This window comes from Poecilia latipinna, unplaced genomic scaffold (assembly GCF_001443285.1).
Source record: "Poecilia latipinna isolate Pla-1442-1.1 unplaced genomic scaffold, P_latipinna-1.0 Scaffold188, whole genome shotgun sequence".
In the NCBI taxonomy this organism is placed as follows: Eukaryota; Metazoa; Chordata; class Actinopteri; order Cyprinodontiformes; family Poeciliidae; genus Poecilia; species Poecilia latipinna.
In genome coordinates, this window is record NW_015112804.1 from 119427 (window position 1) to 132733 (window position 13307).

Below are 13307 nucleotides of genomic sequence, written 5' to 3' on the forward strand. Positions count from 1 at the left end.
GGAGATTTCTTGGCCGCTGCCTTCTTCGGAGATTTCTTGGCTGCTGCTTTCTTAGCGGCGGGGTTCTTGGGTGTTGTGGCCTTCTTGGCGGCTGGTTTCTTTGCCTTTGCGGGAGCCTTCTTCACCACCTTCTTGGCTGGTTTGGCGGCTTTGGGCTCCTTCTTGGCGAGCTTGAAGGACCCGGATGCTCCGGTTCCTTTAGTTTGACTAAGAGTTCCCTTCGTCACAAGCTTGGTAACGGCGGTGTTGATGCGCTTGTTGGCCTTGGCCACATCGACGCCTTTCCCGGCCAGAACCTTCTTGAGAGCCGCCACAGACATCCCCTTGCGCTCCTTGGAGTCGGCCACGGCAGCCACGATGAGTTTAGCGAGGCTGGGTCCATCTTTCTTAGCCTTGGTAGCGGACTTCTTCTTCGGGGCTTTAGCCGGAGCTTTAGCCGGTGCGGCTGCTGGAGCTACTTCTGCCATGATTCTCAGCAAATGATGGAGTCTCGAGCGCAAGGCGGAATTTATAACATCCATGAGAACCGTGAAGAGACAACTCAGCCGGCTGGTCTGCAGCCGCCTGAAAAGCGTCTCCTTTTGTGTTTTCTTCTCCACGTTTTAAGCTTTAAATATTTGCCAACTTTATATTTTTTATCATAAATGTTACTGTAACAGAAAGAGAACTGATTTCTCTCTAGACTAGGGTCATATTTGTTTTTTATTTTTTCCCCAGTAACTTTCAAACCTCTTTGATTTGCGATGATTTACTACAGCTGGTGGGGAGTTTTTTCTACATTTCATTCTACAAAACAACTAAAATAAGTTTGTATGGAGTATATTTAGGATGCCTCCGTTAGCAGAGGCATGTGAAAATAAAAGAACAGAAAAATAATTGTAATTGTGGGATTTGATGAGTAATTAAAAGGGATTTTTTTGCCGGAAATAAACACACAAATAAGGATTCGTTTCTTTAATGTGTCTGCTTGAACATATTGCTTGTCTCATTCAATTTTTTATGAAAACTGATGATTTTTGAGTACAATGTAAGCTCTTCTCGATGAAGAAATTCACCAAAGCAGTGTTTGTGATTTAATCTCTTTTTCACTTCCATAAATTATGTTTAACTTGATGTACATGTAGCAGTTTCCATCTGTTTCTTCTAATTCAGCAAAGCTTTGGGACCTTGTCTGTAGTTTATTAATAAAATTGTATGTTTAAACATAAATTTGATGGCAATTGATCCGAATAAGGGACAATGAAGAATTAAAATATTAATAACCTAATCATAGTAATACACCAGGCTATTTAAGATTATTATAACTACTGCACAAATTTAGCAGTATCAGGCTGGTGTGTCCTGGATGTTTGGATCATTTTATTGCTTGTAATTTTCATAGGTGCTTTTTGGGGGGGTATTGGGGGAATTTTACCTTTATTCTAAGAATATCAGGCTTGGTATTTTTTTAAATGCTGTTTATTAAATTCCAGGTGTGCTGTTTATGATGAAAACAGCGTAAAGCCTTGCACTCACAGAAATTGACTTCTTACTAAGATGTGAACATCTTTTGAGATGTTTTAAAATTGAACATGCAAACAAGTGTTATAAACAGCATTCAGTGTATTCAGCCTCATTAATCTACATGAATTTCAGTGATGCCTAGAGTTTTAAAATGGGCACAAAATCAAACAAATACAACTCGTCAAGACATGCTGGAATGGTAACTCACTTGTGTTTGGTTAAATACTGTATTTCCTTACTATGACACATTGAGGATTTAATGTGTCAATAATTTGCAATAATACGATATTTATGTGTCAATAATTTGCAATAATGTGAAGTTTACAGATCTAAACAAACAAAGGACATTCAGAATATCCCTTTGCTTGCCTGGAAACCTGTTTCTTCTTTAACACGATGTCAGTTTTTATGTAGACAAAGCAAGTCTCTTTGTGTCATTAAACAGCATTAAAAAATTATTTTAGCAAATTCTGGCTCAAATTTCCCTGACATGAAAAAGTTAGAGCTGTTTAAAAATGTAAACAGTTGTATTATAATGACTCTGATGCCTCTGGAACTGGGGATTGTGTTATCAAGGCAAGACTTATGTTTTATTTTTCAATCACATAAGTATAAGGTAACTCATTTACCACAAATTAAATGTTACTTTAGTGGAGTAATTTTCCAGTATGCTTTATTGTCCACTAATTTTTAACATTACTTTTCCTGTGGGGAATAATCGCTGGTTTAGGGCTCCATAATCTTTCCCAGAATATAAACAAAACTATTGCTCCAGACGCTGAGGAAGAATTAATTAGAAACTTTCTAATTGAAAAAGTTACAAATGTTTTTGTAACGTTTTTTGTAAAACGTTACAAAAATATTACAATTAAATTAAAATATATTTTAATTAGAAAATTTATAATAAAAAATACTTGCATTTTACGATATTTCCTAATGCAGTTTTGACTTTTATTTTGAAAATCCAAAACGGAAGCTGCTTTAAGTGGGATTTCCGGTAATGTTTATCACCAAAGAAACGAGATGAAATCTGCCGAAGATTTACCCGTTAGAACATAATGTGAGTGTTTTTCTGGTTATCTCTGACCTTATGCTGCAGTGTGGATGCAAACGGGTGGTTTAATGAACCAACCAGTCAACTAACAAGGTTAGATAAAAGTCTTAACTGTTGTTACGAGCGACTTGAATAAAACGTTGCTAACGTCCAGAAACGAAACAAAAACCAGCTGATTTCTAGAACAGTTTTCTATTACTAGTAATTTAACAACACCTGCTTTGTGTGAATGTCATTGAATAACGACGGCAGTGTATTTTACCGTTTTCTGTAAATCCAAAGTTGTTCACCGCTAACAGGAAGTAAAATGTATGGGAAAAGCAAAACCAAACGAGAGTGACGCATCAGAAATTAAATAAGTCAGACCACCAGTAAGATTCAGGACTATATTAAAAATGTTACACAGTTTCCCTGACAGTGAAAAAGCAGTTATGTGTAAATAATGTTTGTCTCAAACTTCTCGGAGCTTCCTTTTGTTTCGAGGGTCTAATTTATAAATTCAGCTGCTTGATTGTTTTTAGGTTGTTGACGTACCTAAAACGTCACGACTTGACGACTTTTAGGTACGTCAACAACCTAAAAGTCCAGAATATCCTAAACAGACTGTTGGTATGAAAACATTTGTTCTAACTTAGTTTAGAACAAATGACGTAATTTTTTAAGTAGAATTAGGGGACCTGTTTATTTTATTGGGGTTTTGTGGTCAAGAACTCTGAATATAATAATATTTATTTGTATATTTGACCTTTAACTGTAATGAAAACATTCGTACTTGCATGATGTTACTCAGGATGAGTTCATGCACACTCAGCTTTTCTCTGCTGGCTTCCTGTCAGTTTCCAGATAGAATTAAAATGTTTCACTTTGGAAGTATTCAGTTATATTTACAGATAATCTCTGTTAGTAATACTGAATCTCAGGTCTGCAACTCTCCATGTTACAAAGCTACTTGCTTTATTTGGTTTGCATTTTTTGTTTGTACCATTAAAATGTGGTGTTGTTAATCAGATGTTGATTTTTAGCTTCAGAGTTAAACTAAAACTGAGTGAAGACATTAAATAAATTGCACTACTTGTCAAACATTGCCACTTCGCCCATATGAGAAAGCGCTAATGGATGCTAGGAGCAGATGCAGCAGGGTCCATGCTAAATGTGATGCGTGTTTTCTGTCCGCAGGATGAAGCTGCGGGTTCGGATCAACCGGCAGACCAGCAGGGTGGAGTTACCAGGCGAGGAGCCCACCCTGCAGGAACTCTCGAATCTCATCAAGCAGACGCTGCTGTCTGATCATGGACTCAGGTCAGGCTTTACTTTTCTTTCTCCCTGTGAAGGCGCATACAGATGAAGGCATGTGTGCTGAGTTTGATCTTTGTGTCTGTCTCTGCTCAGCGCCGACACAGAGTTCAGTTTGTCTCTGAACGGCTCAGAGCTCCTCTCAGAATCCAGTCAGACTCTGTCATCCTGTGGAATCGTTTCTGGGGATCTGATCTGTGTCCTTCTGCCGCAGCCGCCACCTGCTGCCATGGCAACCTCAGAAAGGACCACAAGCTCCACAGAAACAACCAGCCAGGAGGATACCAACAGGACCACTAGCCAGGTGAGATTATATTGGGTACATGAAGGAATTCTGGCTGAATAATCCAAACTCATTTCATGAGTTTGATGTAGAGTGAGAGTTCTCCTCCAAACGACATCCAAGGTGTTAAATTTTAGTTTCTAAATCTGCGTTCACAACCCTCACTAACTCCAGCGTCGTCTCAGTTTTCATCAACAAACTGCGGGAAAATAAAAGTGTTTGGTCCATGAAGCGTTCAGGTGAAGCTCTGGAATCAGCATTTTTGGCTTCCAACAAACTGTCAGAGCTTTGAGCAGCCAGTAAAACTTAAATTTGGTTTTATTTTCTTTTAGAAAGTAGGGCTGAAATGTAGTTGATGTAATAATCATTAACTACTTTAGTAATTGGTTACTCATTATCTTCAATATACAGACAGGCCATTTGCGAAAAGAACAACATATAAATAGCAGAAATTAAGCCACAGTATATATGTTTTAGCTGCAGATGCATCCTTTTCTACAAATAATCAAGTGTAAACTAAACAAATGCTATGATATTTAATTTTAGGCTAAAATGTATTTATACTGTATAAAATAAATGTAAGTGATGTAATGAAAAATCTGCACAATGTGCTAATTTTTTTCGATTAATTGATTAACTGTCAAAATAATTGATTAATCAATTACTAAAGTAATGTTTTTTTTCACCTCAATTTGAAAATCAAGGAATGACTACAAACGTTTTTACTGTTTTAGTGTGACGGGTAATTTGATATATCTGGAACATCTGCTGTGAAAATGCATAAAACGACTGACCCTGACTCATCTCTCACTTCAGTATCCAAATTCAGATGATTTTCCCAATTTAGAAAATAACAATACTTTATTTGGATACATCCTGACGGTTTTGTTCTGGTTCTGTTGTAGGACAGCAGCAGCCGTCAGTCGTTGCAGGCCTGCAACATGCAGAGCTGTTCAGCAGCGCCCCCTGTCTGGGAGCCCATGCTGTGCAGCGAGGCCGAGGACGGTGAGGCTCCTCTGTCCCTGGAGCTGCTCTACCACACGGCCCAGACCAGCAGCCCCAACGACGCCATCATGGTGGTAGCTCATCTCCTCATGCTGGAGACTGGCTTCTCCGCTCAGGTGAGGCTGTGGGACACGCCGGTCCTTCTGCTTCCTGTGGATCACAGCTGGATCACTGCTGGATCTGCTCTGTGTTCAGGGCAGCGAGCTGAAGCCTGGGGAGATGCCTGCAGGGTGGAGGTCTGCGGAGGGAGTCTACAGGCTACATTACACCCATCCTTTATGTGAAAACAGTCTGGTGACGGTGGTGGCCGTGAGCATGGGCCCCCTGCTGGTCCTTAACGGTAACTTCACTCTTCTGCTCCTGTTTTAGCTGATTCAGCCTCAGATCATTTACTTTTGGTTTTAGTCTATAATCATAAACATCTGATCTGAAATCTTGTCCAACCCGTTTTGTTTTAACTTCTGCTTGTTCTTTGCAGTGGTTCTGAAGGTTCCTGAAACCATCGACACGGCTCAGAAGCTGCTGCTGAAGCCATCCAGCTACGTGACTCAAGATTGGCCAGGTACGGCCCGGGTTCTCTCTGTTGAATCAGATTCTCATTAGCATTAGCAGCATGCTGGGCTCAGATTACATAAAAATCAGACTACATTTACAAATAATCATATTACAGATGAAGTATTAAAATTACACATTTTATTTTCTATTTCTTTTAAAAGAAAGACACTGATAGGGAGTTTCTAAGATAGGGAGATATTTTAGATTTACTTTGTCATACATGTACAATAACAATAATAACTATTTTCATAAATACACAAACATGCACTTCTATTAAAATAAATATTTTTTATTGTATATTGTTATTTGCTTCTTAAAACTATAAGCAGTACTTTGCTTAATGTTTATTAGTAGTGAGTTGTATTCATGACTTCATCTAGTTTTACAGAGACATGGTCTTGTTGAGTAATCCTTTGTATTTTTGCTAACTGATAGTTTTAGAGATGCACCGATCTGATGATATTATCGGTATCTGTTACAATATTGAAAAAAAAAATCTTTGATTGAGTATCAGTGACCGTGTATCTGACCCATAAGTGTATATCTATTTAGTCTAATTCTATGCTTTATGTTCTGAGCAACGTCATGCTTTATTATTTATTTTACATTATTTTTAGAAATACGAATTGCACTTTCTGAACCATTTGAGATGTTTTTCACAGTTTTACATTGTTTTTGTCCGTTTCAGTTTCTTCATATAAATGTGCTGCATTGGAGCAGAGTTACCAGATAAATTAGTAATTCAGTACATTTATATCTGTGTTTTAAAAAAAGTATCATTTTGAGACAATTTGACAGTTTTTCTGTACCTGATCATATCGGCCGATACTAAACCTCAGGAAGTGAAAAACGTGGATCGGTGCAGTTTTTATTGTAATAATATTTAGAAAATTTGTGCATTTATTGACATTTGTCTAAACACCACATTTTAGTTCTGCTTTATTTTACACCAGTGGTAATTTTTAATATTGCTTAAGGATGTATTGGACCAAAAGCAACAATCCAAATGAGACAATACTATAGTTTGAATGATAAGTTTGTTCAGTTATATTAGAACATCTCAGCTGTTTCTGACCAGCTGTCCCTACTTAACCTTCCCTGCTTTTATTCAGGAGAAAATGCAGCCACCGCTTTCAAGAATCTGAAGAAACTTTCCCGAATCTTCAAAGACCAGCTGGCGTACCCGCTGATCGCTGCTGCAAGAGAAGGTAAGCAAAGCTGACCTCTGCACTGCCTGGAGGTGTGATGATAGAAAGTGATGGTGGCGGTGTGTTTTCCCAGCGATGGCGCTGCCGGTGGCGTTCGGTCTGCAGGCTCTCCCTCCTGAGCTGCTGCTTCGGGTCCTCCGCCTGCTGGATGCCCAGTCCCTGGTCAGACTGTCAGCCACCAGCTGGCACTTCAACACCGCTTCATCTGACTCCACCCTCTGGAAACATCTGTACTTACGGGACTTCTCTAGTAAGACGTCAGAACCAGAACTCTAAACTGAAACTGTAGTTTTTATTTCTGCCCTTTAGTTCAGAATAAAACTTCAGTTTGTTTAGGTGAAGAAATCCTGTTGCTGTAACGGTTAGCTTAGCTAGCTCTTGAGTGAGCTGAAAGGATTTGTACAGTTCAATTTATCTGATTATAAATTTGTTTTTGTTTTTTTATTATTATTTTTAGGTTCAGTTCCCGACTTACCCAGAGAGACAGACTGGAAACAGGTGAGAAACTCTGCAGCAAACATTTTTCTCATGTCTGCTTAATTCTTCTGAAATGAACATTTGTGCTGGGAGCTTGTAAAATTATGTTTTTATCCAGATCTCTTATAATATTAAGCATTTATTTAACATACATAACTTTAAAAATTTAAACAATTTAATAAATAGCTCTCCAAAAGTTTTTTCTTATCTTAAACATGGGTTCAAAATGTCAAACAACTCCAGCTTTGATGCCAGAATGTCGTACATTATATCTACTGATCCACCGATATGAATTCACATGTAGAATTGATAGGCCTGGTTTTGCTAATATTTATACCCATGTTAATGCAAATAAAATGTGCATCCATTATACGTCTTTTTTTAATGTATCTGTTTTATAAAGCTTCTAAAAGCCAACAATGATTTTAATGCAGAAAAAAGAGCTCAAGTTAATCATCATCCTATAAAGTTTCATTTTGCTACATTCCAGTCAATTCTCCGTCAATAAATGGCGCCACCTACAGTTGAAACCAGAAGTTTACATACTAAAAAGTCACACACTTTTTTTCCTCTCTCTGAAGTTAAATCAGACCAAACTTTGGTTTTAGCTTAGTTAGAATTACCAAAGTTATTTCTATTTGCTCAATACCAGAAAACGGAAGAATATTTTTTAGAGATGCATTTCTAACTTCCTGAATGGTTATGATATTCCTCTCATGTCTATAATTGTGTGAACAAATGATTCTTCTGGTGCAGCTGCATTTTCTCTTTCTGATATCTTGACTGATTTCTTTAGACTTTCCCACTGTGTCAAATAACATGACTGAATTATAATTAGGCATATAAACTACAAAGTTACACTATTGTACATTGCAAAAAAACAGTCAGAAAAACCTCTGTGTCCAAAATGAGTTTTTATTGTGAAACTTACAAAAAAGAACAAACAAAAAAAAAAAAACACAGCAGATGTGACATATTAGCATGTATTCAGCCCAGACTCAACCTCACATGTTGTTGTCATCGTGCCACTTGTTGTAGCAATCTCTAGGTGGGATGAAGCACAACGGCTTGTCACAGGTGGAGCACTTGACCGGCGTCTTTGAACTGCATAGACGACATCTTTGTCTGCCTTCGGACCTGTGACCACTGATGTACTGAAGCCGGTGATGTTAGGCTCTTGGATTAGGCTGTTCTAGCTGAGGCCACTCTGGTTTATTCGCTTCTGGTTGAGGCGGTTTGGCTCCCTGGAAGCACATCTTCTTCAACTGCTCAGCCAGTGTCTTCCTGAAGGCCTTCTGGGTCATCGGCGCTTGTCCTTTAGCAGTGCAGAGCTCTTTGTGGAGAAGGAAGCCGTTCACTATTGCGATGTCAATGAAGTGGTAAAAGAATGTCTACCACTTCCGGGTTTTGTGAAGGACTTGATAGTAGCCAATCAGTGCATCAGAGACGTCCACTCCTCCCATGCATCCGAGTAATTTAGAGAAAATATAAAACACAAAATAACATTTTGAATGGTTGGAAAATAAAAAAAATTATGTAAAAAAGGAACGCGTTATACCGATTGTACTCTTTGACAGCCGGAGGAATTGAGATGTCTATCTTTGTCCAGCGTCCACTGCTGTCCTTCATCGTCCTAGTGATTGTTTCCCCACTGTGTGCGGTGTGCATGGTGGAGCAGAGGGAGACATCTCGGGTGTCTCCCCACTGGACGAAGAGGAGTGAGCCGTTACGAATCCAGCGGATGCTTCCTCGCGTATCCATTCGAGCGAGGACATTGATTTTTGAGCTGGGGGTGTGTTCTGACAGTCCCACACGCCCAGATCCTCTGCTGCAGCAGGTCTTGGAACAGCTTGGGACTGGTGTGAAAATTGTCCACAAACAGTTTGTAGCCAGTGCCCAGCAATGGCGTTTTCACAAGGTTAACCACAGAACTGTAGCTGAAACTTTTTCCACTGGTGTTGTGTCTTTTGCCCTCATAAATGAAGAAGTCCCAGGTGTATCCGTTGCTTCAGTCTGCAATGACAAACAGTTTGAAGCCCCAGCGAACAGGCTCGGCCTTCATGTACTGCTTGAATGAAGTCTTTGCTTTTGATGCAACCATTCTCTCGTCGATGGCGCTCTCCTGGCGAGGATGGTAGTTTTGGCGGCATGCTTCTCTAATCTCATCGTAAAGAGGTTTTAGTTTTCTGAGTCGGTCAAATTCCGGTGTCCCTCTTTTAGCTTAATTTGCAGAATCCTCTGCAGCACTACTCAGATGGAGAGCATTGAGGATCCTGAGCCACTTTCGTCCCGACATGACAGGGCTTGGGAAAAAGCAGGTTGTACAGCTTTCCCCCTCGCCAGGAATATGTTAAAGATGGGCATTTGGTCAAGCCCATGTAAATGGCCACAGACATGAAGCCAAACAAATCCTGCAGAGTAATGTCTACCCAAAGCCGAGATTTTGTTGAGTGATGGGCTCTTCCATGCTCGTTGGTGTTAACCAACACATTCTGAAGGGCATCAGCTGTGAAGAACAGCTGGAAAAGCTCAATGGCGCTGTAGTGGGCTGTCATTATAATCTGAGGTCCAGGAGTTCTGGATGGACGGAAAGTGGGCTGGGGTGGCATTATGTCCGGCTCATCGACACCACGCCACCGTTCTGCAGCCGGGGACGGTGTCATGTCCACCCTAAGTCTGCGTCTCGCCTTCAGGCTCTTCCTGGGCTGGGGAGTCCTAGGTACCAGATTATCTTCATCTGACGAAGAAGCTTCTTTCAACTTCTGATTGGCTGGTGTCCACTCTTGATCAAACTTTGACCTAATTTGTAACAAAAGGTAAATGTAAGACTTTCATTCACAACAAACTGTTTATAGGGGCAGTATTATGTATTTTCTAGGCACGTAGTGCCATTTTATTGCATAATCAAGTAACTGTTACCTTCACTTGCTATAAAAGTGCTATATAACGAGAAATTTGACGACATAATTTAACGCCTTGAAATTGGGCCTCTGTCTCTTTAAAAACTGCTCTTTCTGAAACTCCACCATCAGAAAGTTTTAATTGCTCCTTTATTAAGGCAACAGTTTTACCAGCTTTGCATTGAGAAGTAGCTAGTATTACCATAGTTTTTATATTAATAATAAACACCTTCATTTAAAAACTGCCTTTGTGTTTACGTGTGTTGTCTTTGACTAATATTTAAATTGGTTTGTGTTTCTGAAACACTGCAGTGTGACAAATATGCAAATGTGAATCAGGAAAGGGACTAACACTATTTCAAGCCACAATAGATCGAATAAAAACTATAATCTTTCAAATACTTTTCTCGTTCATAACTTACAATCTTCAAGCTTGTAAGCTTCACATTGTTTCAGTAACCAGAACGTATTTTGGTTGTAATATGTTACAACCAAAACGGGAGCTCTCTAACGTTAGCCCCCAGTAGAGAGGGCTGTTCGGCGTTTTATTAGGTTTTGGGGGACAAATGAGCGTTGTTGCATTGTGTTGCGCGATGCTTGGTTGGAGTACGACAGCTTTTCTGCTGTTGGAGGGGAAAAGGGAAAGAGAGGATTACTCATTTAATCGTAAAAATATCCTATAGAGTACTCGATTACTAAAATATTCTTTTACAACAGCCCTACAATATTAACATTCATATTTTCCAAGTTAGGCTAAAATTGAGACTACAGCTTTTTGTTAATCCAGACAAAGAGCCTAAATTAATGGCCGTCCTTTAAAGTCGTCTTGAAACATAAGATGTTTATTTAAAGTTTAGTTTTGTCATGTTAGAGTCAGTTCGCCACTGATAAATAATCAGATGTTGCTGTGGGATTCCTGATGAATTCTTTGTTCTGTTTTTTTTCTTACAGCTTTACAAAAAGTCCTACAAAACCTGCTTAGACGTACAACATCACATTCGTCCCTACTCCCTGCCGCCCTTCCCCATACGTGACATCATCACCACGGTGCCCCGTCCCCTCTTCCCTCCGCTGCCAGGGATCATCGGGGGCGACTACGACCAGCGACCAAACCTCCCACGCAACCTTCTGCGGCCTCGCCACGACCCCATCGGCCCGCTTGTGGATATCTCCTCAAGACATCCAGGACGACCCCGTTTGGATTTCCGCAGACCAGGAGGAAGATCGGCAAACATCCGGAGAGGATTCATCTGAGGGTCGATTCCAGAACTGAACAATAAAAACACAACAAAACAGTTTATTAAAGTCTGTTTGGTTCTGTAGCTCCAAAGATGAGGCTGAAAATACATTAAAATGGATTTCAGGTTTCAAAGAAACCTGAATGTTTCCACTAAGACGACACAAATCTCTAAATGTCTAAAAATGAAAGAAAATTTACTTAAAAAAATATTAACATTGAAAACTAATCTATTTGGATGTTCTCCAAGTAGTCAGCCTTTATGCTTCCTCTAAATGAGAGAGCAGGCCTCAGAAACACAAGCTACAGGTGAGGTTGTTGCTTAATTAAATTTCTTAAACAGAATCAAACATGTTTTTGTGGCAGATTTATATAAAAAAAATATCATTTTCATCATTGGAAACTAAAACTTTGTTTTGTGTTCAGGTTCTCCTGTAGTAATAATTTTCCTTTGAGTATTCAGTTCATAGGTGTGAGGCTTAGCAGCTTTAATAAAATAGATCAGTCCAAATATTTTTATTTGCAGTGTCTTCTAATGAAATTAACTTAAACTGAAAAAAACCACACAATAGATCATTTGTCAGTTCCTTGTGGGATTTATAAAAATGTATTGTGTTTGGTTTGTAAAATCAATCTCCTCTACTCTTCTCCAGCTGATAACTTGAATAAATTAAGTGGCTAATCACTAAGAGAAATATTTTGTGATTTATTATGACCAGGCTTCACCATTACCTAGTTTTTCTATTGAAAACTGTTAACTACCTTGATAAATGTATAAACGTACAATGGGATGAAAAGCAGGATATTTTCTGTCGGCCATATTTTTCAGAGTAAACAGAATTTCAAAAAGTACCTTTAACACATAAATGAAGGTTAAATTTTCCATTTCGGAGCTAGTTGTTTGATTACAAAGTTAAATCTACCTGTAACCATATTTTATTCACCTGGATGAAATATAAATTCTATTTTGTATAAATATTTGTACATTTTCGGTACTATATTTTGCTTTAACTTGCATGTTTCAGTGAGGGAAACATCCAAGACTTTACAAATTGCTTTGATGATACATATATAATCCACGTTTTCCTTCTCCTTGCCAGTGTCCGGAGACCATTACAAATGACGTCATCTTTTGTCTGGAAAATTAGGGGTGCGCTTGTTTAAACCGGGGACATTTGAGCCTGCGGAGAGGTGCAGTTCAGGCGGGCGGAGCTTGATGTGGTGTAACGTTGAATATTGTCAATGGTCAGATACTGACTTTGTTTCCAACCGACGGTGTATGTCAACAGGATCCAGGTAACTGACACATCAGCTTCAAACGGCTGGAGAGTCAAAACGGTTAGCTCAAGTTTACCTTTGGTGCTGTTTGAATGTGACCCTTTAATTAGCTGCTTAAAGGGCTAATTAAGCAGCTAATTAAAGTAACACAGTACTGTGTTACTGTGTATTTTATAAAGGGAATTACCTTGTCAGTCTAATACAGTGAGAACCAGGACTTTACTTAGTCCAAATGATTTTTGGTCCTATTTCAGTTGACTTGGCTCCGTTGTACGTCAACGTGGCCGCCATTTTGGAGATGGAAACACGAGTCACTTGGACTACTCAGGTGATCAATACTGGTAAAAACTTTTAACAATGAACAACAAAATATGTTTGTTTTCGTTCAGGTAAGTATAAGTGTGTGTGTGTGTGTGTGTGTGTATATATATATATATATATATTTTACCTTTAGTGTTAATTGTTGTGCAATAATTAAAAATGCTGTCTAAATCAAAATTTTGATGGACTATAA

At 39.0% G+C, this 13307-nt stretch overlaps 3 protein-coding genes across 3 annotated transcripts in view; 2 read left to right on the forward strand and 1 right to left on the reverse strand.

Annotated features, from left to right (window-relative positions):
• Window positions 1–547, reverse strand: part of LOC106946356 (histone H3-like) — a 5238-nt gene extending 4691 nt beyond the window's left edge. Inside the window, exon 1 of the mRNA XM_015030631.1 lies at window positions 1–547. Coding sequence (XP_014886117.1) covers window positions 1–521 — 521 coding nt within the window. The 5' untranslated portion in view covers window positions 522–547.
• A 1926-nt stretch (window positions 548–2473) lies between these two features.
• On the forward strand, window positions 2474–12200 carry fbxo7 (F-box protein 7). The gene is made up of 10 exons (XM_015030645.1): window positions 2474–2563; window positions 3734–3856; window positions 3947–4154; window positions 5039–5254; window positions 5334–5478; window positions 5617–5700; window positions 6806–6901; window positions 6975–7151; window positions 7359–7399; window positions 11230–12200. Coding segments are annotated over exons 1-10 (1395 nt in total). The 5' UTR covers window positions 2474–2561; the 3' UTR covers window positions 11533–12200.
• Window positions 12201–13018: 818 nt separating this feature from the next.
• kiaa0930 overlaps window positions 13019–13307 on the forward strand; it is a 21882-nt gene continuing 21593 nt past the window's right edge. Inside the window, exon 1 of the mRNA XM_015030648.1 lies at window positions 13019–13182. The gene's annotated coding sequence lies outside the window, so the exon portion shown is untranslated. The remainder of the gene's footprint in view (window positions 13183–13307) is intronic.

Excerpts from the sequence above, each read along its gene's own strand:
- fbxo7 (XM_015030645.1), top strand. Across the intron at positions 5,701-6,805 it reads CGTGACTCAAGATTGGCCAG|GAGAAAATGCAGCCACCGCT; the intron begins GTACGGCCCGGG and ends GCTTTTATTCAG. Across the intron at positions 7,400-11,229 it reads GAGAGACAGACTGGAAACAG|CTTTACAAAAAGTCCTACAA; the intron begins GTGAGAAACTCT and ends TTTTTCTTACAG.